Genomic DNA, 24,561 nt, shown 5'->3' on the forward strand with positions numbered 1-24,561 from the left:
GGAACTAAAAAGTATAGCTTTCACAGGCCTGGGCTAGCAGTATCGGGACCCAATGCACTGGGAAGATATGAAAAAGTAAAGATTTGATTGAATTTATGTAAAGCAGATCTGCAAAGAGTACCATTTTGGTCTGGCTCCCCACATCATATGCAGGTCCCCCCCCCTTTGACTATCAAGTTGCTTCACACATCCTGTTCTTGTCAAATGACAAGCATAAAAGTTAGCCACAAGCAATTGTCAATACACGGATATATAGGGCTAATTAACCGGTGCTAATGTATTTAAGAAACCCTTTTCTTTTTTAAATAGATAAGGCACGTAAAGACTAAAATATATTCTCCTCATTAAACCTCAACTACAATGTAGTCTAACTTTTGCTGACCTAATCCAAAACACTGGTGAAAATATTCAAAACTAGGACCACACACTTCCTATAAAAAGGTTTTAATTCTGAAAGGATGACAAGATGACAAAAGCCAGGGGTACTAAAGATAAATCAAAGTCCAACAGAGATTAGCTTGATGCAGGGTGTCAAAATAAAACTGCATTTTAAGTCATAAGAAAAAAATAAAGCATACTTTGTATCACATCAGATTATTATTGTCTTAAAACAAGACTACTTCAAAATTAGGAAACAGCATTTTAAACACTGCCAAACAGCTCTATTCAGTTACAATGTGGGACAAGACTTTGTTAATGCCATTATAACAGATCACAGTGGTAAAACTGCTTCCACATATCAAAGGCATTAGTAACAGTGTGTTACTGTATGTAGGTTTTTATGTCTACAATTAAAAATCTGGTGGTTCATGCACATCAGAGACTTTCAATGCACATGCAATCATTTTGTCAATGGAATCTACTGTAGGCTTTGGAAAACATTTTAAACCTGCCTAATGCACATCTCTGAGCCTTAACCGTTCCCCTGCTAAACAATTTAAAATTATGGACAACACAAGCTTGTTTACAGTATAGATTAAACACCAACTGACAAAGCAAGCTCTTAATGAGACACAGTTTAGAAAGTACCAAACCAGTAAAAAGGAAACAAAAAAACTCAAGATTCACAATTTGTACATTCTAAAGCTGAACCAGGTTGTTGACAAACAAGATAAGAGTTGAAAAATCATTAAAGAGAAAGTCCATTGTTTCAGGACATCTGTGATGGAGACATCTGGGCCTTCCTCATTGAGCGCAGGGCCTTCTCTCGAAGGTGCTTTTCCAGGTCATCCAAGCTGTCCTCTACTTCACTGTCTGATTCCTAAAAGACAAACCGCATGAAATACACATTTTTCTCCATTTAAGCTACTCTGACACAAATATCAGAATGACGGTGCATGGTGAAAAAAAAAAGAAAATCAAGAAAATAAAAACATGCACTTCTTGTGTACAATGCGTCTCCTGTGAGAAGAACAGCAAAGGACTTTGCCAGTTAAACAAAAACAGGTTTAACCTTTCTTGACTCGCCATCCTCTTCCACACCCTGGTTCTCTTGTCCATCTCCTGTCACAGTGCCACCACTCTTCTCCTTCTTATGTTTCTTGTGCTTCTTGTGTTTCTTCTCTTTCTTGTGTTTCTTCTCCTTCTTCTTCTTCTTTTTCTTCCCACTGGCGTCAACATCCGAATTCTGCGAGAAAAAAACAACACATCAATCAATCTTTATATGTATAGTGCCAAATCACAACAAACATTACCTTGAGATGCATTTCACAAAAAAAGAAAGTCTAGACCATGTTAAAGTATCAACAAAGACCCAACATCAAGACATGGTAAGACTCAGTAATAACTTATCTTTATCCACCATGAGTAGAGGACTTTACGAAATGTAGCTATTTGCAGCAGCAAGGAAAAACTTCCTTTTAACAGGCAGAAACCTCAAGCAGAAACAGACTCATGTTATACAAACATCAGACAAATAGCTCCCTCTGCAGAGTATGTACGTCATTTCAGAAATTAATTTTGTCTTTTAGGTTTAAAGGAAAAACTTCCTTTTTACAGGCAGAAACCTTGAGCAGAACCAGACTCATGTTAGACAGCCATCTGTCCTGACCGAGATGACCACTAAATAACAGTACACTTTTTCCATGTCATAATGGATTCAAGGGTTCTCAGTAGTGTATCAGTGATTGGTTGATGTTGGTGCATCATCTTTTACTTACTGATAAGAGTGTTTAGTTGTCTCAACTATAAGATGTTTTCACCTTTGCTAGTTGGCACCTGAATTACTAGTTTGTTAGTCAGAATTTAAACTTCTGACCAGGATATAAGCCCCTTCAGAACAGTCCTATTCACAATCTGTTATTTCCAATTTAATAATGTAATAATTTGATGATTGTGTCAGAAACTAGAACATTGAGTAATACGGGCGTACAAAGACGACTCTCGCTAGCTGTATAGCCATTCATGCAGTGCAAGATATCGGCATACTTTCATTTTAACATCTTTCTAAGAGAAAGATGTGGCAGCTAATTCTTAACTATTTTATTGGTCAATAAACTGAAATATCAAACCTTATTTGGGGATTGACTGCCTGAGCCACTGCTAGGCTTTTTGGCTGGTGGTGGAGAACCACTGGCTGAGTGAGACGGTGATGGGGAGGCAGATGCTGGCGCTGTACGTTTTTGAGCTGCTGGTTGAGGAGAAACAGATCTGGATCTGGAGGATGCTCTTCTCATAGGCTGGGGACTTGGAGATGGTCTGTGGAGGGCATAAAGGTGACATTATGGCAGGCAATGATGGCACATGTACAAAAAAGTTCATCATAGTGTTTAAAAAGATAGAACTTCATGATTCTGACATTAAAGCAATTGAGTTATATAGTAGTTGCTTTGATCACCTCTGGTTGTTGCGTGGTTCTGGTGTGCGTGACACTCTGCGGATGGGTTTGCCGCTATGTGAAGGGGACTGCTGTCTCCGCTGATTTGTCGGAGAGGCGCTGGAGGTTTCATAACGCCCCTGTGGACTGGGTGAACCTCTGACAGTGCGACTGCGGTTGGCAGGAGATGGGGAGTGGCGACTGGCTGCTGCAACAGGAGATCGTGTGTCCCTGCTTGGCCTGACGGATTGCAACATTGGGCTCCTCCTGTGTCTGGGTGGAGATGAGGACGGTGGGGATGGGCGTCTCCTTTGAGGAGGAGAACTTCTGCGCTTGGGGGACCTGGAAAATCGTCGCTTTGCCCCTGGAGAAGAGCGCTTTGAGGGAGACATAGACATCCTCCTCTTCTGTGGAGGCAAAGGTGAGGGGCTGTAGCGACGTTGGATAGGTGGAGAGTAACGCCTGGGGGATGGAGAACGACGACGAGGAGGTGGAGAAGGAGACCTGGGGAGAACCAATTTAAATTTAATGATTTGTCAATTACTAATATTAAATGACACTTTATAAAAAATACCCTTACCTTCGTCTGGGAGGAGAAGGAGATCTGCGACGACGTGGGGGAGAAGGGGTGCGGCGTCTGCGCCCAGGAGATGGAGAGCGTCTTTTCCTGAAGGGGGACATATCAAAAACATTATACACAAGACTACAGTGAACAATTTGGACTTTTGTCTTACATCAAGTCTGAGCATTCAGATAAAAACATTTCAAAAACCTGTATTTAGTGTCTGACCTAGGAGAGATATCTCTGTGTCTCCTCCGTGGAGACGGGGTACGGCTGCGTCTCCTCCTGACTTCACCATTTCTGGCACCTGGCCCTGCTTTTGGCCTCTTGGGCCCCTCATTGTCTGAGGAGGAAGACCCAGTATCTGAAATAAAACAGAGGACATCAATGATTTTTTAATTTTAGCTTTAACTGAATGCGATTAGGGAAACACACCAAGGTTAGGGTTAGGGCAAAGCTTCAGAATTCCATGAAACAATGAGTTCAAGATGACAAGGACAGAGACTTAAAGAGAGAATTTGGTATGAAGGAAGACATAAGGGGATAAAAACGCTTATAACCTGAAGAAGACTGACGATTCTGTCTGCGATATTGACGACGTTGCTGCACGGAATCTGCTGTTGCCCCTTTCTCATTTTTATCCTCCTCTGAAATGTAGAGCATTAAGTGTCTCGTCATTGTTTGTAAAACCAGTGAAACAGACTGCCTCCAAAAAGGTTGAAACTACAGAAGAGAGTTTTCTATGTTGCTAGAGTTTCCACTTAATTTCAAAGTGGGATATATTGTCTCATATCCCTCACAGTCCCTTGTTTTAGTTGAGTGCTTTTCATCATGCCTTTTTTTTTTTAAGTGATGGCTTAAACAAGACACTCACATTTATCAACCAGAATTGAAATCAGTTTAAAAATGAGAGAAGTGCAGTAAGGTCTTGGGTTATCAATGTACACATTTCTGCTTTACAAACAAGAAAATGGTACCAAGCCAAATGCTAAATAATGAAAGTTATATATTTTTCATGTTTGGTTCAGGGTGAAGTGATGATGCGAAATGTGTCCACTCCTAAATATCACATTTGCCAAAAACTTCACAGTTACTCCTTGCTTGTGAGCAGGGGACCAGTGAGGTTTTTTCAACAGACTTAATATATCGCTTACCTGATTCGGACCCCTCAGAAGGTCTAGGTTTGGCATTTTCAGGGGATGAATCAGCCCTGCCTCCTGGTTTTCGCTTAAAACCTAAAAAACAAGACACCAAGCATTTAGAAGAATCTCTGAAACGATGTATACACTAAATGCAGAGGGAGCCATTTCATGTGGTTGAGGCAGATGGCTGTCTAGCATGAGTCTCGTTCTGCTCACTGTTTCTGCCTGTTAAAAGGACGTTTTCAATGCAGTTGCAAATAGCTAAATACTGTAAAGGGCTCTACTCATGGTGGATTAAGGTTAGATAAGATCGAGTTCTGTCAGTAAGAGGGGACTGGATCATAACCTGTCTTGATGTTGGGTCTTTGTTAATAATTTAATACGGTCTAGACCTGCTATGTTTGTAAAAGTGTCTTGAGATAAAGATTGATCAATTGATGTGGTCCTGAGAACAAGTAAAAAATATTAACATTTGAGAGAGCAATGAACAGATCATATAGATCATACCGGATGATCTGGCTGGTGATGCAGATCCTCTGCCTCTTCTGACACGAGGAGATTGAGACCGTCTGTCCTTCCCTGCAGGGCTTATGGAAGTATCAGGAGGATGGGCCTGTTTTCGGGGAGGTGTGCTAGATATTCTTTTCATTGCTTTTTTAGGTGAGCGAGAGCCTGAAGAGCTGCTGCCAGAGGATGAAGCAGAGCGAGAGCGCCTCCTGCAGGAAACAAGCACAATATAATTTACAGTAAAGCTGGCCCAGCGTCCTCGTTATGCCCAGGGTAATCAGGTGCCAGATTTCAAGTAGAACAAAGTAAATAGGAGAAGCAACATAAAATTTGAGCTCTGCTTTTTTTAACCAGTAGGCTGTAGTCACTGACCTACGGACAGGGGAGCGTCTATGTCTGTGTCTGGAACCAGTAGGGCCACGTCTTGGGGGACTCCTTCGCCTAGGAGACATTCTCCTCCTGGGACTCGGTCTTCTACGAGGGGAGTACGATCTAATAAAGTTTAGAGAAAAACATAGAAAGCTTAAAAAATATATACATACATTTTGAAATTACTTTGAGTTTGGTTATGCTTTTGTACTCCCAATTTCTCTATATATTGAAAATGTTAAGAATTACCTTGAACGGGAACGTCGCCGGCGAGAGCGGGAATGAGAACGAGAGCGGCGGTGTGGTCTTTCCCTCCTGCTGTCCTTGTCCTTTTCCCTGGACCTGGGCCTTTCTTCTCTCTTGTGAACTTTCTCAGGTGAGGGGTCTTTCACTTCAATCACAGGGTCTGCTCTCAACACCTCCACAACTGTGTCACTGCAGGTCAGAGAAATTCAACTAAGTTCCCATTTCAAAACTTCAATGAATTAACCTTGAGTCTCTCCTTCTCAACTAAAGACTGACAAACTATGAAAAAAGGCAAGAGGAAACTTCACATGCCTTTCAAAGCACTTCAATATTTAGAAAAGACCCAGCACTAAAATTAAAAGTATTCAAGACTAAATGTTATATAAACAATGAATAATCAAATAAAACTTTAATTCCAATAATAAATTTAAGACTTAAGAGAAAGTCTACCAACCAAGTGGTAGATGCGTCTTGGATGACTTGTTCTGGCATAGCTCTTTCTGATGTTTCTGACTCCACAAGCTGGTCTAAAGGCTTTGTGGGCAGCTGCATCAGGGGTGGAGGTGGTGAACTGCTACCAACTGGGCTGGGTTTACGTCTTGGGGAGCGCGATGCACTGCGTTTTCTTTCCCGCTTCACTGGTGACCTTCGCCGTGGTGACGGTGACCTTGTCTTCCGCCTGGCCAGAGAAGTAGACAGTATTACTTTTCATATCCAAACAATAGAATGCAATCCAACTTCTGTCCCCTGATGTCAATGTATAAGATATTTATTCTTACCTCCTTGGGCTCTTTGATTGAGCCCTCTCTCTGTTGTCCTTCTTATCCTCATCAACCTTTTTCAGAGAAGCAAGCTTCTCCTGTTCGATCTATCAGAAACGACACAATGGGAGAACAAATGCACCTCTATTAAAATATATTACCAAGCTTTCTTGCCAAACACCCAACTGCGAGAAATACTTCATTCTGATTGATCAAAACCCCTTGACAATGGTTATTAATTCTGCATAAAAAGAGCAGAGACGAGCAGTTGACACATCATATCAAATCCATCTGTGGAAAAGAGCTCTGGCACATTTTACGTCTGCTTCTGAGGCAAAAACACTAGTGTATAAGCATTACTGGTAAATATTGGGACACTTTCGTTACCATGCTAAATTGTTAGGCTAAACAGCATGGATAGTTTATTATTGGATCCTGTCCTGCAATCCAGGTAAGGGCAGCAGAGCTGGCGAGTGCATCTCTAAGTTACTGATCGCTACAAAGAGAAAAAAAAGTAAGTTAAAAGGAAGTTTGTCCTTGCCGCTGTAACTAGCTAAATAATGTGAGATGCAATGCTCAAGGTGGATTAAGATGAGATAAGATCGAGTCCTGTCAGTAAGAGGGGACTGGATCTTATCCTGTCTTGATGTTGGGTCTTTGTTAATAATTTAAAAGTACGGTCAAGACCTGCTATGTTTGTAAAACCATGCATTGTCCCTCAACAGTGTACATTCAATTCTACAATATTCACTTGATGTTGTCATCAAAAATGTGTTGAATGTTTATATGGTTGTATAAAACCTGCTAGTTACCATTAAGATAACAGCATTTACCAAATAGGTATGAGTACACTTCATTTTACCAAGACATTGTTAATGTAATAACACCTGTTTTAACTCGCCAGGACTACAACCACCCCCTACTCACCATCAGTGAGTGTAGTTTAGACACAAGCTCACCTGTCTCTGTTTAATCTCCTCCTTCTTCTGTTCTAGAAAAGCAGAGGGGATGCCAGCAATGTTCTCCTGGGCACTCAGCAATAGGGGCCACAGGTCCTTCATGAACTCCCGGGCATTCTTCCCATTTAGGAAGCCTGTCAGGTTGATCTGCATCATCTTGCTATCGGGGTGCTGTAACACACACACGAAGGGGGGAGAGAAAAGACCATATGGCAATTGAAATAATGGATGGAAAAATATCAAGGGGAGGTAGGATCCCAAAAAAAGGGACTGCCTACCTTCTAGTCCTCACTAACTATACCTGTAACTATGTAATTAACCATATTAGAAACATTTAAGATATTTTAACATATCTGGGTAATATCAAAATAGAAGTGAATAATATACTCACAAACTCATCAAACTGAGAATGTGAGCTATCTGAGGGGAGATGTGTCTAGTGGAATACAACTGCATGCAATACTGATGCTATCTCCATTTCTGATGTATTCCTAAGATGTAAGATCTATCAAAACAAAGTCCACAAAAATATATATATGTATGTTTTGCCATTATTTGTTTTTTCAGTGTTATGCCCACTAGTTTACATGTCTGTGTCCCTACCCACCCCCTTGTTCTCTAATCTCCCCACAGTCTACATTCAGGAGTTAAACAAAAAGCCACAATACAGAGTGCTTTAAAACCCAACACTGCAAGTACAGTTCCGGTGTCTTCAGTGAGTCCCGTGGGATCAGTGGGCACGGAGCTCCCTTGGCTTGCTTCCGCCTCCCTACTGCTTGAGACTCAACCACCTTGAGCTTAATGTTATATCATTTATCTAAATTGCAAGAGACGAACAAGCAATAATGAGTACACAGTTACACAAAAAAATGAGTTTTATTTCAACAATTATAATTGTGAAATATCGTAATCTCAATTCAATTAACAAATGTCACCAGTGCCCTTTAAACTTAGCTTTACCAGCCCACCATATGGCGAGTAAAAGATGAAACAAAAAGCTTGAAAAAACACTTTCACGTAGTGCTGGTGTAACATATACACTTTAAATAATCAAACAAGGTTTTAGCATTCTATGAGAATTGATACCATACATACCACACTTGCCTGAAAGTATACTATGAGATGGATCCTTGTAATAATCTAATGCAGGGTGCTGTATATAAATTACATTGATAAACCCCGCCCACCACACTATATTTCTCTGTTTTCATTCAGATTTTTAAAGAAATATCTTTGAAGATATAAGATAGATTGCCTAAGGGATTTAAAACAAAGAATTTAGTTCATACAAAAAACTTTATTTAATATATGAAGAACATCAGTAGGACTTAGCATTACAGCTCTAATAGTAGGAATGATGTGAAGGTCAAAAACATGACCAGTATTTAATTTGGATGGATAAACTCCAAACATCTGACCACAACTGACAGAGATGCTGGGTGCAGTTGGATGTTAAAGTAACAGTTTAATAATAACTTAATAAATATATACAGAAAGTGATGTGGTTTGTGCTAACCTTAAGTGGTTGAAGTTCTCAACCTGCTACTGTGATGTAAAGATACATCTAGCTGTGTTCTAGGCACCGTCATATGGGGGTTACTTGTGCAAAGGAAAACGCTTCTGGCCACATCCAACAGGGTGCAAAGAATGTGATACTTTTAATCTGGCTTAAACTTTAAAACTTTTAACTTTTAATCAGAGATCGTCAGTGAGAAACTACTCATCCTAAAGCTATTATTTACATAATAGTAAGGAGGGTTTCAATATTCTTTAAAATAGGCAACAGCATATTATTAAACTTTACCTGGTTTAAGATTATAGTTCCATTTAGCTTTAAACACTCTTTGCAGTTACATGATGCACTGCAAATATCTCTAGTGATTATGATCATGGCATTGTTCAGGTGTTTCTTTCACTGACATGATATTGGTAAGCCCTGCATATAACTCACCTCAAAACACACACTGCATCATGAAGGGAGAGTTGGGCTCAGAGACTTTGGGCTCAGGAGAGAGCTAATTAGGTGTTGGTGCTATACTTCTGATGCAAGGTATAACATCCATATTGGTTCAGGCCTTTTAAATCATAAATCACATCATCATTAGAAGACTGCTGAATAAAGGCACTTTGACACAGAACAGCAAAACATGGTTATGTCATTGTATATCAGTTGTTTACCAATTGCTACTTAACCCACTCAGTTTTCAATTTGACTAGGAAGTGCAATTATCTGCCTACATTCGTCCTTGCTGACTAAGACATGCCCTCAAATTTATGACAGTTTTTTAAAAAAATACAACATAAATAAACACTGTTAAAGACATTACCTTTTCCTCAAGCTGGTTAAATATGAACTCTATGACGACGTCATCCTCAAATCCCAGAATCTCTGTCACTCGCTGTGTAATCCAAGGTTTGATGACTTCTAGGTTCACTTTGGTCATGTCCACCTAATGAAGAAGCAGACACAGTCAGAAAAGGACACAAAGGCAGACCTCTGTCTTTACAGGAAGCTAGAGGAATACAATGTCTTCATACAGCTTTTCATTTGGAAGAGAAGTGAGTATTAAATGGGCAAAATAACTGTAAACGTTAGTGATCTTATACCTTCTTGTCCAGACATTCTGCAAATTTCAGCTGCTTCAGCAGTTTCTTCTGCTTGTTGCTGAAACGATTGTCTTGCTCCGCACTTGTGCCCTGAGGAAACATCAACAATTTAATCTTAGAGTGTTGTTACTTCATAAATACAGCCTCAAGCATGTGCACATCATAGACTGTATAAGGTGCACATGCAAACCTTTATTTCAGTTACTAACACATGTAAAATATATATATATATATATGTGTTTGAGTCACAGTACAAGTAATGCATGTCTCGGAACCAGAGCCAAGTTAGAAACGATGCTATTTATGTTACTATTATATTAGTATATCATATATACGACGTTTTGTTGATGTTAAAAGTCCAGCACTGGCTAACGTTAGGACACGTGACTAGCTACTTTACGCAGTGACTTATCTACACCGTTAAACAAGTCAGACAAGCTAAAGTTAGTTAAGCTAAAGGCCTGATTAATCCTCACAGGGACCCTGGAAGGCTAACGTGAGCCACATGCTTAAGGCGACAACATAAGGCCGTTATTTTGAGGTTAATAGTAGTATCGCAACCCAAAACATATTTAGGTCCACCTATGTTAGCTTACTTTAGCGTAGCAGTGGTCGTGACTAGCTCCAAGAGACAGAAACGACACACAGCCCGGACGCCATCTTTAGTCAAGGCTAACAATTTAGCAGTAGCAAGCTAGCATGACTGGCTTGACTAATTTCTGGAAAGACTTTACAATTGAACACGGACTTGCAATGGTGCAAAAAAGACAGGCTAACAGAAGACTATAGTGGGATACAAATAACTGCGCAACGCCATGTGCTGTCTGGTTGTAGCGAAGATAGAACATGGCTCATGTCGGAATCCAAACTGTCATCAGTTCATAGACGAAGCCCTAACCGTGTCGTTTCTAACTATGGCCGTTCACCTACATCCATATTTCAAATTCACGGTCTAATTGTAGTTAAACGATCTATGCAACTTAGCAGAAAGGTATCAAAAGTTAAAAGTAAATGTAAATGTCTTACGCGGAAGAATCCCGCGTCCATGATCGGAGAATGGGTATTACAGGCGCTGTAAGAAAGACGTGTGTCCCCCGGAGAAATTTACAGAGGCTTGCCGGATGAAACTTGCGCCTCAACAGGAAGCAACAGGCATTACAACCACCGTTTCTCTATGTACTGAATGGTAAATCATGTATAACTATGAACAAAACAGAACACAGAAACAGACACTAAAGTTTAATTAGTGACATCAATACCATTCATTCTATTGAATATGACCTCTCTGATGATTATGGAATATAATATCTTGTCATTCTTCACAAGGAATGATCCATTCACTTCTCAGAGGTATATTCATTAGCTGGTGGATACAGAGCCAATTTAGACGACTTGATAAACTGTTGGTTGGTTTGATTCTTTAACTAATGCCTCATATGCTGTTTGTTGATCATATGTTTTGCAAAGCAAAACGAATTGGAGTGACCTGATGTGAAGTAGGTTTAAGTGTTAATCAACTGAAACAGAAATACTCAACTGCAAATAGGCCTACCTTAAAATTGTACTGAGCATTGACAGGCCCGCTATTTTCAGCATCAGAAGTTACATCATCATGACCCACTCAGTAGCAAAAAGCCTTTTTATTGAGCATGCAGAATAGCTGGAGAACAAGACTTTACAAAAATCACTTCAGTTTGGATATGAACATTTTTAATATTCAAGGTCTGATTCAAAGTACACTGCATTTTTTAAATAAATGTTTTCAAAAGTAATCTATAGTAATTAAGGCTTTACTTGCTATTTATACTCCTTTATAACCCAAATCACACTGCTGAAAAAAATACATAAAGGCTAACTGTTAGATGTCACAGCAAGGGTGGTGAAGATACAGTGCATACTGTCACTTTAGAGACTATATTGTAGAAGAATGCCTTTTAATACAGCCTAAATGCATGATAGGTAATTGCAGTCCAGAGTAGACTGAGTGATCCAGAAATTAAAGTGTACCCTGTATTTGTAACTGTACATGTACAACTGCTCCTTATTGTGACAGACATTTCATTAGACATTGTAACAGACTTTAGAGTATGTGGATGTGGTTCACATGACATTTAGAAATCTGGAAAATTATGGAAAATTACCTGTCTGTTCCATCTGAGGCAACATTCCCATATTTAAATTGCTGCCTTTACTATGAAAACAATTAAAACAACAAATATGAAGAGAAAGTCTGACTTCGACAGTGTATGATTCCCTGAAAAAGACTGAAATGTATGTGAGCGCATACATATTATGTCATATTTTACACCATATATTGGAGAATTTGACTGAGAGTTCCTTCTTTACAAACAGCCCCTGGCTCATTTTGACATGTACCAGAATAACAGAGGGTACAGGTTGACAACTTGTGAAAGTGAAGTGGAAAGAAGTATACTGTAGTTTGACAACTAGTGAAAGTGAAGTGAAGTGAAAAGGAATATATTATTGGGAAATAAAGGCTGAATAGAAGTCAGGAGTAGGGAATTGTTCAAAGCAGGTTTTGCTAGCTAACTGGCAAACCCTCATTGGTCCTCATGTCTCGAATGGAGCGCAGCATGTCCGACACCAGCTCCTCAAGCCCGAAGGCTGGTGCCCAACCCCAATCTCTCCTGGCATTTGAGTCATCAAACCTCACAGGCCAGCTGTCTGCTGCAAAGTGGCAAACAAGATAGCAACATTACTTCAATTGGCAATATCAATCCCAAAATAAATTTTTGTTTTGTTTTGTTTTGATGGTTTGCCACAAATCTTACAAACTTCCTTAAAGTTTTTAACTTCTTAAAAAAGGTGTATCCCATGCATTTGTAGTTCATCTATATAGGTATAGAATAGAATAGAATAGAATAGAATAGAATAGAATAGAACAGAATAGAATGTACTTATATGTACTACTTGTGTTTAGTCATACCGATGGTCTGGCGCACAGAGTCAGGATTGTAGGTAACCTTGAGGTGAGGGAGGTGCTTGCGGATTTCTTGGGCCACCTCTTCTGGAGTGAAGCTCATTGCGGCAATGTTATACGTCCGCAGAGACAGTTGGCACTCTGGGGCCTGCATGAACTCTATTGTAGCACGGTGGCAGTCAGAGATATGCATCATGGGAAGACGGGTGTCAGGACGCAGGTAGCACTCATGGTGACCTGTGCTCAGAGCATCATGGAAGATTTGTACAGCATAGTCTGTGAAGAAAGAGGTATTGGGTATTCAGTTCATAACATCTTGTTTGTAGTAGTGAATCTATGTACCATATGCAGATGCTCAGTAATGCAATACCTGTTGTTCCCCCTCCAGGAGGCGTGTTAACTGATATAACACCTGGGTAGCGTAGACAGCGGAAGTCAAGACCGTATTTGTGATGAAGATACTGAGGAAAAAGAGGAGGGGATTTTGAGATGACACAATGTTTCACATGCATATGTTTCCGCATTTTGAGATAGTTTCCAGATTGACCCACCTCCCCCATCAGCTCTCCATGTACTTTTGACACACCATAGATGGTTCGAGGTCTTTGGACACAGAGGTCTGGGGCCGGGTCACGCGGGGAAGAAGGACCAAATGCTCCAATGGTGCTTGGGACAAAGAGGCGTAAGCAGTTCTCTAAGGCCAAGTCCAGCACATTATGAAGGCCTAGATAGACAGCAGAAGATCCAAAAATAATATTATTAATACCCTTTGAGGGTGCAACATGTAAAATGGTGTTTGTATTCAGTAGACCTGTGATGTTGATCTTGCGTGCCAAAGCCACATTAGCCTCGCCCACAGCACTGAGTAGAGCACTGTAGTGGACCAGCCAAGTGACGCGGTTATTTACAACCAGTTCTCTCAGATGTTTGTAGTCCAACACATCAGCGTATACAAATGGACCTAATGGAAAAAGATAAAATAGTGAATTAAGAGCATACATTAATTATCTTTATCATTTGTTATGAACTCTGCTTTGACCTGCCAGGGACTACGGATGAAGATTAGCCTTATGGCTAACTCTGTCATATTTACATGGATGCTACGCTGAAATGTTCATTAATATGCACTGTCCCTTTAAATAAATAAATAAATAAATACAATTAGCAACATGCAGTATGTTATATGTTAATTAGATAAAGACGAAAACTGCTTGAGTAAAAGACAGCATAAAAAGTAAAAGACTAGACAGAAGGTGTTTTTGCATACCACTGCTGACAACATGAGGTGGAGGCTTCTTGATGTCTGACAGGATTACGTTCTCTGTTCCAAACTGTTGCCTGAACAATAATAAAGATATGATAGAATTTCTGATACTTTGGCAATTTAAAATGTTTGAAGAATTTGTACATATCCAACCTCAGTAACTGTGCAAGTCCAACCCCTAACTGTCCCAGACCACCTGCATAGAGACAAAGTTTAATATGTAGTCAGTACACACAAAACATGATAATGTAAATTAAAATGAAACCAATGTTTTTGGCACACTGTCCTTCATCTTTTTGTTTTTCCCAGAGCTTAATCATGGGACAAACAGTGACAGCAGGCTATTATTCTCTCCACATCACCCATTGGCTCTTTAAAATCACAGGCACTGTCTGTGCACAACCTATTGTGATGAGGCTAAATGGGGTCCTGCTGCTGATGCAGAATGAAAACAACTCAAAAAGAAAAAGAAAAAAACCTCAACAGCATTGTGAAAAATATTTCATTGATGTTGTTTACACCATACAGTGAATCCTAAAAAAACACATGGTTTAATGTAAACATTTTATCTGCTTGGAAGGGGGTGAGTTATTCTCTAAGCTCCCTTTAAAGTTTTTCTATAGGAGGCACTCAACAGCTATTGTAACTGCTCTGCAGTCAACAGAACAAAACACTGGGCTTTAAAAGTAGTGGAAAACAATGGTAGTTTCAGAGGTTCAGCTTTTAGATTAGGTTTAAAAGTACATCTTTACCTGCATGGAAAAATGTCAGGATGAAGCAGCTGTAGCATAAGAAAATAGTTTTGTTTTGTTGTTGTTGTTTTTTTTTTTTTACCAGTGATGAGGACACGGGGGTTTTCATCAGGAGGTGGGGGGCCACAGGACTCCTGACTGTTCCACCTGCTCATCTGCCTGGGCAAACAGCTAAAGCTGCGACCAGGCAAACTCCGCATCCTGCTCCAACAGCCTCGACAAAACAGGCCCAGTACACTCGCAGGGGGCACACAGACCCGCACGCCTTGTTGCATGTCCAGTGGCAGCCTTTAAAAATGTCAAAACAAACTATCTAGAAAGTACTAACAACGCAGAGATTCAGGATACTAGTAATGTATATCAGTTGTTTTGTTAAAAGGAAACTTCTTACAAATCTTGAACTATAATTATAGTAGGATACGGAAAACAATTATTACCTGTGCTGGCCAAATCGGAAACCTCAACAGATGATACTTGGTCCAAAACCAGTTGGCGGAACTTAGAAATTCTAAACCAAATTACTAAAGAAGAGCAATGAAAGCAGTTTTTCAGGCATTTAAATAGTGCAATGAAAAGATTACCTTCTGAGTGGTCCTTTCAGTACACCTATGAACCACTGACTAAATAAGCAGGTAAAGAAAGTCATGCTGGGCTATGTGGTTCTCGTCCACTTTGTATAATCACCAGCTAGTGGCTCTTGATTGAAATGGACTACAGTCTCCACCTTGCAAAGCTCCATGTGTGCAAACATGCTGACTTGCTGTGCACAGGGATTTGTATTGTGAAGAGTGTTTAGCTGAGCTTAACAGGACTGGGAGGTGTGTCTGTTATATAGCCTTCCTCTTTTGATAATAGTTATGAGTGAATCTATGACAGAACAAGATTACATGATGGAAACCATGTTCAAATTTGAGAAAATTCAACACTTTTTCAGTATTTAAAGGGAGTATCACAATAAAGTCTCATATAAAAAACACACATTTTATGAAAGTATAAGATACATACTATAATTCACACACAGCTGGTTGAGAAAACAATTCTGCAATATAAAAACCACAAAGTAAGACATTGTACACTGGCAACAGTCCACTTTGAAACATGCTCCACATGTTCAGGCTGAGAATCTGAAGTTGTTCATGTTCTGAAAGGGCATCAGCTGAGTGCCAGCTTTCCCCATTCAACAACCATGTTCCGTATTTCCTCCTGAGCCTCTGCAAGGTAGCGAGCGTGCTGGGTCCACCTCAGAAAGAAACCTGTCAAACAGCATAGACGCTTTAATCAATTCAGAGAATTATCATGGATAGCAAGGTTGTAAGCGTGTATCAAAATAATAAAGTAATCATGATATATTAAATCAGAAATAATGTTAATACTAAACACCAGTCTTCACTATGATTACTGCCTAATGGTTGTATGCATCTAGCAGTCAAGTTTCATCTTCTCATTTTGTCATTCATTCAGGCCTACACAACACAAGAGGTGTTACACCACAATCATTTATGAAAGGGATTAAGTATCATCCAACAACTCTCTCTACTCTCTCTACGACAACAGAATGAAAGCATGTGAGAGTTACAGCATGGGACACTTTTTTATTAATAAGGCTTGTTCCCGTTGAATCTGTGAGAACATTTGTGTCAAAGTATAACAACATTGGGACTCTTTAAACTTAAACTCACTTACGGATATTCACCCATGTCTTTTGATCTGACAATTATCCATAGCTAATAACAAACCCTAACAATAATAATTTCAGTGCAAAATCATTGCATAATGTGTTTTCCTTCACTAAGTACCTTTACAGGCAGTTATAAATAATAATGTGGTCAAATGTTATGTCAATCATGAAATGTTTGATCTAAATGTTAGATTATGAATGTGACATTTTTGAATCAATAAATCAATCTTTATTTGTATAGCTCGAAATTTCAAAAGGCTGAAACCTTGAGCAGAACCAGACTCATGTTAGACAGCAATCTGCCTTGACCGAGTTGGGGTTGGAAAGAGCGATAGAGGAGAATAAGAGAGAGCGAGAGAGAGAGAGAGAGATGACAGTGAGAAGACGGATAGTAGTAGTAGTAGTAGTAGTAGTAGTAGTAGTAGTAGCAGTAGCTTGAATCCAGCACGCCCATAAATATCAGAATCAGCTTTATTAGTCAGGTATGTCGGTCTACATGTATGAAATGTTAATATTAAACTAACATGCACAGATTTATGTTCAAAAATAATATCAAGCTACAATTTAAATATAATAATAAATGTTGAAAAGAAACAGCGCTTCTGAATATAATCAATATTCTGTCCCAGTTCTCTTTTCAGTCCTGAGTAAATCATACAATGTTATTACAGTATAAAACATAAGCACATGGCCCTGCAGTGTCATCCCCTTATAGGGGAATTGGAGTGAAGTTTTTCTGTACAAGTAAGGACATAGCATTCATCAACTGATGAACTCATGAGTAAACATTTTAGTGGTTAAAGAGCATCATGGATAGGCTTCTCTTTGAAACCTTTTTCAGAACCGATTCAAGAAAACTCTTCAGAGATGTTGGTGAATGAGGCCAATACCTCTCATGTGTCCCTGACATATTGAGTTCACATGATGTGACAGGAATAGGGGCCTGGATAGCTTTTTTTCCAGGACAGAATTATCTCACAGTGAACGTGACTTTTGATCTTTTGTGTACCAGCATCATCCTTTTATTTGATCTAATATATGTGAAAATGTATCATAATTTTTGAGTTTCTAAGATATCCTATATCCATGAGCATGGATATAGCAAACAAATAGGACAGGAATTAACAGCTTGAAAGCATAGTTTCTGTTGCTGATTCGGATGCAGAAAATTTTATTCTGACTACATTTCCAATCAAAGCTTACCTCTCCAAAGCTGCAGGGACTGAGGATGAACCGAGGGCCAGATTGCAAGCTTAGTGGGCTCATATAGTGGGTTAGAGTACCGGTCTCTCTCACTGGGCCTCAGCAGAGCTTGGAACAAACAGTGAGTCTTCTTCATCACTCCTTGAGCCCACCTGAAAGGGAGGAACAAGAGGGGAGGTGTCTGACATCTTGGCCATAAATATGAAGATAATCCTGATAGGATTAAACTGTTTTTGTGTCAAGCCATCTATTCCAAACTCCCAGTCACACTGAGGAGTAACACCAACCTTTCCTGATGACTGTTGCACAGGAAGGTGCCATAGTCAGACACGTAGGCCTCCGTTGCCAGCCTCAGAAGCAGAGCCTCAGAGAAACCCAGTGCCAGGGGGAACTGATGCAACAGCTGCCACACACAATCCAGCAGCAGCAGGAAGACAGGGGACTCTTGCTGGATACGGGCATGGGACAAGGCAGAGTGGGCACATCGCTGCATGAATGGATGTCCAGCCTGAAGAAAAGAATGGTGATTCAGATAAGCTGCTAAAATCAATGCTAGGCATAAGCCTAATCCCTTTAATGTCAATGTGTGTAATTGTGTTATGCAGATCCTCCATATCTGGCCATCTGATCAATTCAATCATATACTAAATCCATCCAATGTGTTTGTTTGGGGGACAGTAGAAATAGGGGAACTGATTCACTTGGTTTGGTTTTGTAAGTATGGTAAAGTGTGGTTCATTTCCAGTTCTATTTCTTTTTAGATAGTCTGTGAAAGAGCAGCTGATTCTATCTATCTATCTATCTGTGTGTGTGTGTGTGTGTGTGTGTGTGTGTGTGTGTGTGTGTGTGTGTGTGTGTGTGTGTGTGTGTGTGTGTGTGTGTACATATATATACATATACACAGTATAAATATATTTCATGGCTCTTGACAAACATAACTTGTATACAATGGAACACATTGAAGGATAATGGTTGACTAATGTTAAATCCAAGTTTGGCCATGCCTTCCCTTCAAAGGGAAGTAAATGGTGTGACATCTCTGGCTAATTAATGCAGAATATGACTTTTCTACTTGGGGCATTTCCTGCTTTGGGTAACAAGTGGAGCAATATCCGTTAGGCAGACATTTGGTAATAACCACATGTAAAATTGTTCTTGAAAGACTCTTTCCCTTGCTTTTAAATTCTTAACTTTATAAAAAGCCTTTTATTACAATGTTAAAACATGATTTTTGACACAGAGACTCGGCTATATGTAAGCTATACAAAGCTGTACACTCACCTGTACCCACTCCCTCTCAAGCAGAGCCAGGAAACCCTCCAGTGAGCGACAGCATGGGTCCATGATAATCTGAGCCAGAGTGCTGATGAGCAGAGTGGAGTCTGTCCCTTCAGAGCCGTGAACCAGAACAGAATGTCCGTCCCTGGACAACATAGATAGATTTATTACAATCCTGGTCCTCTACATGTGAAAGATGCATGTGCGTTCATTCATCAGAGATACAGACAAGTTTTAAAATCTACCTACCTCTCCACACACTCTGCAAGCAGGCCGGCAGTCGACAGAGCAGCTTGAACGTGAGACAGCCACTTTGAATTTTCAAGCTTACTAAGCCATCGATCCATGTTCTGGGACTCATCACTACAGGCCTCTACCAGCTTAATCAGACTCTCTTGGAGTGCTTTACCTCTGCAGACACAAAGGAAGAAAATGAGGTGTTTGAGGTTAGTTTAATGAGACGGGTCACAGCATCGCATGCACTCACCTTTCCACTTGTCTGTGCAGTCTCTTCAAGGGGCTATAACAAGATTTGGACTCGAATCCTCCCCCTGTTATCCTGGCCTGCGTTGCCTGCTGACTGGAGCGTGTGTCAATAATATATCCTTTGTCTGAGCCATCAATCACGGCCTGGAGGAGCTCCTCGTCTTCTTTGCAGCGCTTCCTATTAGCTCCTTGCAGCGGTTGACTGCTGCGCATGATGACCTAAAGAGTTTAAGTTTGACTGGAGTTATCAAGTTGTTGGTATGAAGTGAAGGCTTGGGATTGAGATACATTTACAAAAGACACACCATGCCGTTCTTCCTGTGATAATAGCAGAGGACAGGGAAACGTCCACCCTGCCTGAACTTGGCCACCTTCTTTAGTGAGTCATCATTTACGTTCCTCGGGACAATGGCAGCTGGAGGATAAGAGCGACACACTGAGTAGTCTCTGTTCACAGCGCTTAGTCTCCATCTATCATGCTGCAAACAGAGGAGAGAAAGGATCTCATGTTGAGTTAATACTTCATATAATCCTTTGTAATAATGGTGCACTACACAGAATTCTCATGTTTAATCACTCTGTTTCATCCTAGAAGGGCGTTAAATGATTTATCATTATCAAAAACCTACCCAGCTCTGACTAAATCATAGGAGGAGACTTCAACTATGCTTTACCCATCTACTGACAAATCACATACTTCAGAGAATGTAAGAACTCAGCAACGAGCTGAAATCTTACAACAGTAAATAAAGGACTACAGACATGTTGATGGTTGGAGGCTAAACCCCCTTATGATATAGAATACTCCAACCTTTCAAAAGTCCATTATACATATTCAAGACAGATTTTTTCCTCATTGGTAACACTCTTCATTCTGATCATTTTTAAACACAAACTGACGCAATCACAAAAGGAAAGAGGGATAGAGGAGAATAAGAGAGAGAGGGAATACATTGATCATACTGCAAGCAGGTTCTCATGAGTGAAAGAGTAAAACACAGAACAATGCTGCCCTCAGGGTCAGCCTCTCACTATAGCCACATGCTATTTCCCAGAGGAAGGTGTAATATAAGTCTATTAAGCACAAAAAAAAGCTGTGTGCAGCACATTCTGGAATTTAGGCAAAACAAATACAAGCTAAGTAATGGGGATATCCTGAATCCTGGCCCCTTCTTTCAGTTTCCCTGACATTTTCCTGTCATATGACTGTTGGCTCATTGTTAGGACAAGTTGGCTGAGAGACTGTGTGTTCATGTGTGTTTTATGCATGTTGGGTTACATTCCTGCAGAGTCAAAACAGGTTTACAGGAAACATATATTTATGTCTCGCTTACAAGCTCCTTCATTTGACTGTAGTATTTTTCAGGGGTTGAGAGACCCCAGTGGTCCTGCAGGCAGAGATCAGAGGGTCTGTAAAAGAAAGGATACATCTCCGTGGCACAGTCCAGACAGGACAGAGTCTAGGGAGAGAAAACTTTATAAGATTGGGCAAAAAAGAAACAGTAAAGACATTGTTTATTAAAAGAAAAGATGTAAGATTAGAACAAAACACTGATTTTTGTATCCATGTTTGCAGGCTGGAAGGATTATTAATACCTCAATAGACCGTGCAATGTTGAGACACTGCTCCATGCCTGGGATATCAAGCTGGAGCACACGTAGATCTTTACACTTGATGGTTATCGTCCCTGAAGATCCAGATACTCTGAAAAACACACCCCACCATGACTCTTATTTGGGGCAATCTAAACAAAACACCCGTGTCCACTCTGCCCTAAAGCCCACATGTTTTGACTGTAGCAGTGCAGAAAGTGTGACTTGCAGCTGTGAAGGAAGGCAAACCCAGACAGCTGGATGATGTGTGGGAGGGGGCTTTGTCTCCCCACAATATATCAAGTTGTTTCTGCGATGCTTAGGCGGAAGAAGTAGCTGTTAGGAGCAAGCAACACATAACACTTTATATGTGTGGAGGGGAAAAAGAGGACAGGTTTTAAGTCTTGTTAGCAGACTGTCTACCTCCTTTTTGAGTGGACAAAAAAGCAGCACACACCAGAAATATGGCAACACAAAGTATGTCCAACCTTTCACTGCAGCCTGCACTAGAGAAGAGGTTGGAATAGGCCAAAAGATTTTCCACACTGGTCAAAAAGATTTGAGGAATAAAGGAGTTAGACATTAGACAACCGGACATGGGAGAATGCACTGGAACAGTAGATGCCTTTGGGGCTGATAAGTTGTTCAAATCAGTGTGTTAATTTAATTAACCAAGACCAACTAATTCCTTAACTCCATGCTAGATAATTAGTGGTAAAAAGCAGTCAAACAGCTTTCATCATTAAAGGTGTTAATCAAGTTTGGTGAAATATGTATTGGTAAGTGGGAACAATGGGAAGCAATATATTTATACCATTGTTGTATATCTCCATTTAATGATATCAATCAATCAATCAATCAGACTTTATTTTTAAAGCGCTTTTGATGCAATTATATTGTAACACAAAGTGCTGTACATAAGAATATTAAAAAATAGAATAATTTCAAATAAAAAAAGACCCCGCCATCCCAATCCCATAATAATAATAATAATAATAATAATAATAATAAAATCAATAAATAAATTAAAGATTAAAAACGAAGTTACTGAACGAACTGAGGAAACAAAACATTTTTTAAACTCAAAACAGGAAATTAAAATCACCCAAATAATATGAATGAATAGATAATAAAACACTTAAAGATTAAACCAGTAAAAGAAACTAAGATGCTACACTAAAAGTAAATACAGCAAAGTAAAACAGAATAAAATGTTAAAATGCTGAGGGTTAATCTGTAAAAAAATATTACGATGATAAGGTCAAATTAATAACTAAATTAAAAAATGATATATTCCACAATAAATTAAAACAAATAATAAGAATTAACTGTATTAACAAATAATATATGTGCGTCTATATTGATTTAAAATAGGACTGTATGAACTTTAAAAAGTGACTTAATTTTTAACTGGATAATAAATAAATAAAGTTAGATGGAATAAGACTACTATTAGAATAAGACTGTTAAAAGAGAGACTAAAAAGGTAGGTCTTAAGTTTGCTTTTAAAAAAAAGTATATATATCCAAGTTTTCAATTGTGTTCATTGTTGAAGTAATGGTCAGTTCCTCTCCCTCACCTTTTCTCAATAGCATCGATGTTCCTGAGAAGCAGTAAAACCTGCCGGGAGCTGCCTTCCTCCCTGTCCGAGAAGAGCAGGTGGTGACCGGTGATGCACAAGGTGCCTCTGCTCGGAGGGTGTAGAGGCTGTCGGAGGACAACATCCTCCAAATTAGCGGTCTTGATGTGTTCAGCAAACTCCATCTGCTCCTCGTCATAAACCAAACCCCTCTGCTGCGGAATGATTACCTTCAGAAGTGTCCCTGCACGTCTGAAGTAACAAAGCAAGTTAAAGGCTTTATCTTCCTTTCTTCTCGTATGAAAACGAAAGCTGTGCTCTCTCAGTAGGCCTATGGGTAGCAGTGCACTTGCGCTCTGTTTGTTTGACGATAAAGTGTCTAATAATAGATTTACATTTTCTGAACATAGGTCACAATAATGCCAAACCTTCTCTCGCGAAGGGAAGTAGCTTAGCACGAGACGTGTTGCTAGAGAGAAAAGAGAGCGGAAGTGCACGTTTCCTGAGAAAGAGCTACACTGAATTGTGTCACAAATTGTTGGTAAAAGTTTTTTGCACGGTTGAGGGGGAAAAGGAAAGTAGCGGCAAGTCGTGTGTTGTATATTAAACCACCACCAGATGGAGGCACATTCAAACCTAGACCAATTTAACCCATGACGCGTCATACTACTCTTTTAGTTCAAATTTGGTGGTGTGAGCAGTGTTTGAGTCTCCTTTTCATGCACTGGTTACAATAAACGAAAGGAAACTATACTAGTGAATGATTTCCATTAATATATTTACTGGGAAGGCAGTTGTATCATGCATTACTCATTAACATAGCCAGGCCCCAATACTGCTTAACCTTCTCTCACTAAGGAGAAGTAGCTTAGCACGAGACGTGTTGCTCGAGAGAACAGAGAGCGGAAGTGCACGTTTCCTGAGAAAGAGCTACACACTGAATTGTGGCACAAATTGATGGTTAAAGTTTTGTGCACGGTTGGGGGTTAAAAGCAAGAAGCAGCAGCCATTCGTGTGTTCTATATTAAACCACCACTAGATGGCAGCACATTCAAACGCGGACCCAATTACAAAATAATTTTTAGATAAGGTGATTATACAGTCATTGAAACAAACGTATCAATATTGTATTCAATTTTTGTCTGTTCTACTAATCACTGCAAAATTCTACACACTGTACTTTTAAAATGTGGTGCAGTGAGCAGTGTTTAAGTCTCTTCTTCATCCCCCAGTTAGAATAAACGAAAGGAATCTTTACAAGTAAATGGTTTCCATTAATAATTTACTAAGAAGGCAGTTGTATCCTGCTTTATTCTATTAAAGCAAAATACTATGTTGTTATTACTATGACAGCCTATGTAGGCTATTGGTTTAACTTAAAGGTGCAATGTGTATAATTTAGCAGTGTTTAGCAGAACAGACAAAAATGGAATATAGTAATCATAAGTATGTTTCAGTGAGTGTATAATCACCTTATTTAAAAATAGTTTTGTATTTGTTTACTGAAAATGAGCCTTTAATATCTACAGAAGGAGATAGACCCCTTTCCATGGAGGATGCCATCTTGCTCTGCAACATTTCTGCAGTAGCACAGAATGAACAAACTATACACCATGCACATTTTTCTTACAAAGATTACTTCATAAAGGAAGGATCATACTTATCATATCATGCATCAAAGGAGCTTCTTTTCCGGGGGGTTCAGCAATACAGTTATATATTCTCCTTCCTACACACTGTACCTTTGATATGTAACATTGAATTAATGACCATTCCAACCATTTTTACACAGCTGGTTGATTATTTAAGGGGTGTATTT

General features: G+C 39.6%; 3 protein-coding genes and 1 long non-coding RNA gene across 11 annotated transcripts; 1 reads left to right on the forward strand and 3 right to left on the reverse strand.

The window, feature by feature from the left end:
* Positions 1-428: 428 nt before the first annotated feature.
* On the reverse strand, positions 429-11,121 carry srrm1 (serine/arginine repetitive matrix 1). 7 transcript variants are annotated; one of them, XM_034675572.1, is made up of 18 exons: positions 10,995-11,079; positions 9,969-10,058; positions 9,689-9,811; positions 9,313-9,436; positions 7,362-7,532; positions 6,421-6,509; positions 6,096-6,320; positions 5,645-5,830; positions 5,399-5,518; positions 5,027-5,235; positions 4,532-4,612; positions 3,938-4,024; positions 3,606-3,741; positions 3,396-3,482; positions 2,837-3,319; positions 2,511-2,697; positions 1,454-1,627; positions 429-1,254 (listed from the first exon to the last, which is right to left on the reverse strand). In XM_034675572.1, exons 5-18 carry the CDS (start codon positions 7,515-7,517, stop codon positions 1,243-1,245), a joined length of 2,232 nt encoding a protein of 743 aa, XP_034531463.1. In that variant the 5' UTR covers positions 7,518-7,532; positions 9,313-9,436; positions 9,689-9,811; positions 9,969-10,058; positions 10,995-11,079; the 3' UTR covers positions 429-1,242. The 7 variants fall into 7 exon arrangements, with proteins under 7 accessions (XP_034531463.1, XP_034531460.1, XP_034531462.1 ...); XM_034675569.1 differs by having other exon boundaries at positions 429-1,261; XM_034675571.1 differs by having other exon boundaries at positions 7,362-8,178; positions 10,995-11,070.
* LOC117806607 lies at positions 9,677-19,370 on the forward strand. The gene is made up of 3 exons (XR_004629704.1): positions 9,677-9,920; positions 18,117-18,329; positions 19,112-19,370. It is a non-coding gene; the product is annotated as an uncharacterized LOC117806607 (long non-coding RNA).
* tdh2 (L-threonine dehydrogenase 2) lies at positions 11,594-15,794 on the reverse strand. Its single transcript, XM_034675579.1, has 9 exons — positions 15,363-15,794; positions 15,008-15,213; positions 14,327-14,369; positions 14,177-14,247; positions 13,721-13,870; positions 13,461-13,633; positions 13,280-13,370; positions 12,916-13,185; positions 11,594-12,656 (listed from the first exon to the last, which is right to left on the reverse strand). The coding sequence occupies exons 2-9, from the start codon at positions 15,198-15,200 to the stop codon at positions 12,511-12,513; spliced, it is 1,137 nt and encodes a 378-aa protein (XP_034531470.1). The 5' UTR covers positions 15,201-15,213; positions 15,363-15,794; the 3' UTR covers positions 11,594-12,510.
* On the reverse strand, positions 15,893-23,681 carry zgc:154055 (uncharacterized protein LOC556036 homolog). Of its 2 annotated transcripts, XM_034675574.1 has the most exons (12): positions 23,171-23,681; positions 22,743-22,994; positions 21,652-21,708; positions 21,167-21,275; positions 20,905-21,030; positions 19,876-20,049; positions 19,572-19,789; positions 19,334-19,495; positions 19,088-19,229; positions 18,094-18,314; positions 17,807-17,958; positions 15,893-16,178 (listed from the first exon to the last, which is right to left on the reverse strand). In XM_034675574.1, the coding sequence occupies exons 2-12, from the start codon at positions 22,925-22,927 to the stop codon at positions 16,078-16,080; spliced, it is 1,647 nt and encodes a 548-aa protein (XP_034531465.1). In that variant the 5' UTR covers positions 22,928-22,994; positions 23,171-23,681; the 3' UTR covers positions 15,893-16,077. The 2 variants fall into 2 exon arrangements, with proteins under 2 accessions (XP_034531465.1, XP_034531464.1); XM_034675573.1 differs by having other exon boundaries at positions 22,743-23,681.
* Between the last annotated feature and the right edge of the window lie 880 nt (positions 23,682-24,561).

The sequence above is a fragment of the Notolabrus celidotus genome, chromosome 22, assembly GCF_009762535.1.
Source record: "Notolabrus celidotus isolate fNotCel1 chromosome 22, fNotCel1.pri, whole genome shotgun sequence".
Lineage (NCBI taxonomy): Eukaryota > Metazoa > Chordata > Actinopteri > Labriformes > Labridae > Notolabrus > Notolabrus celidotus.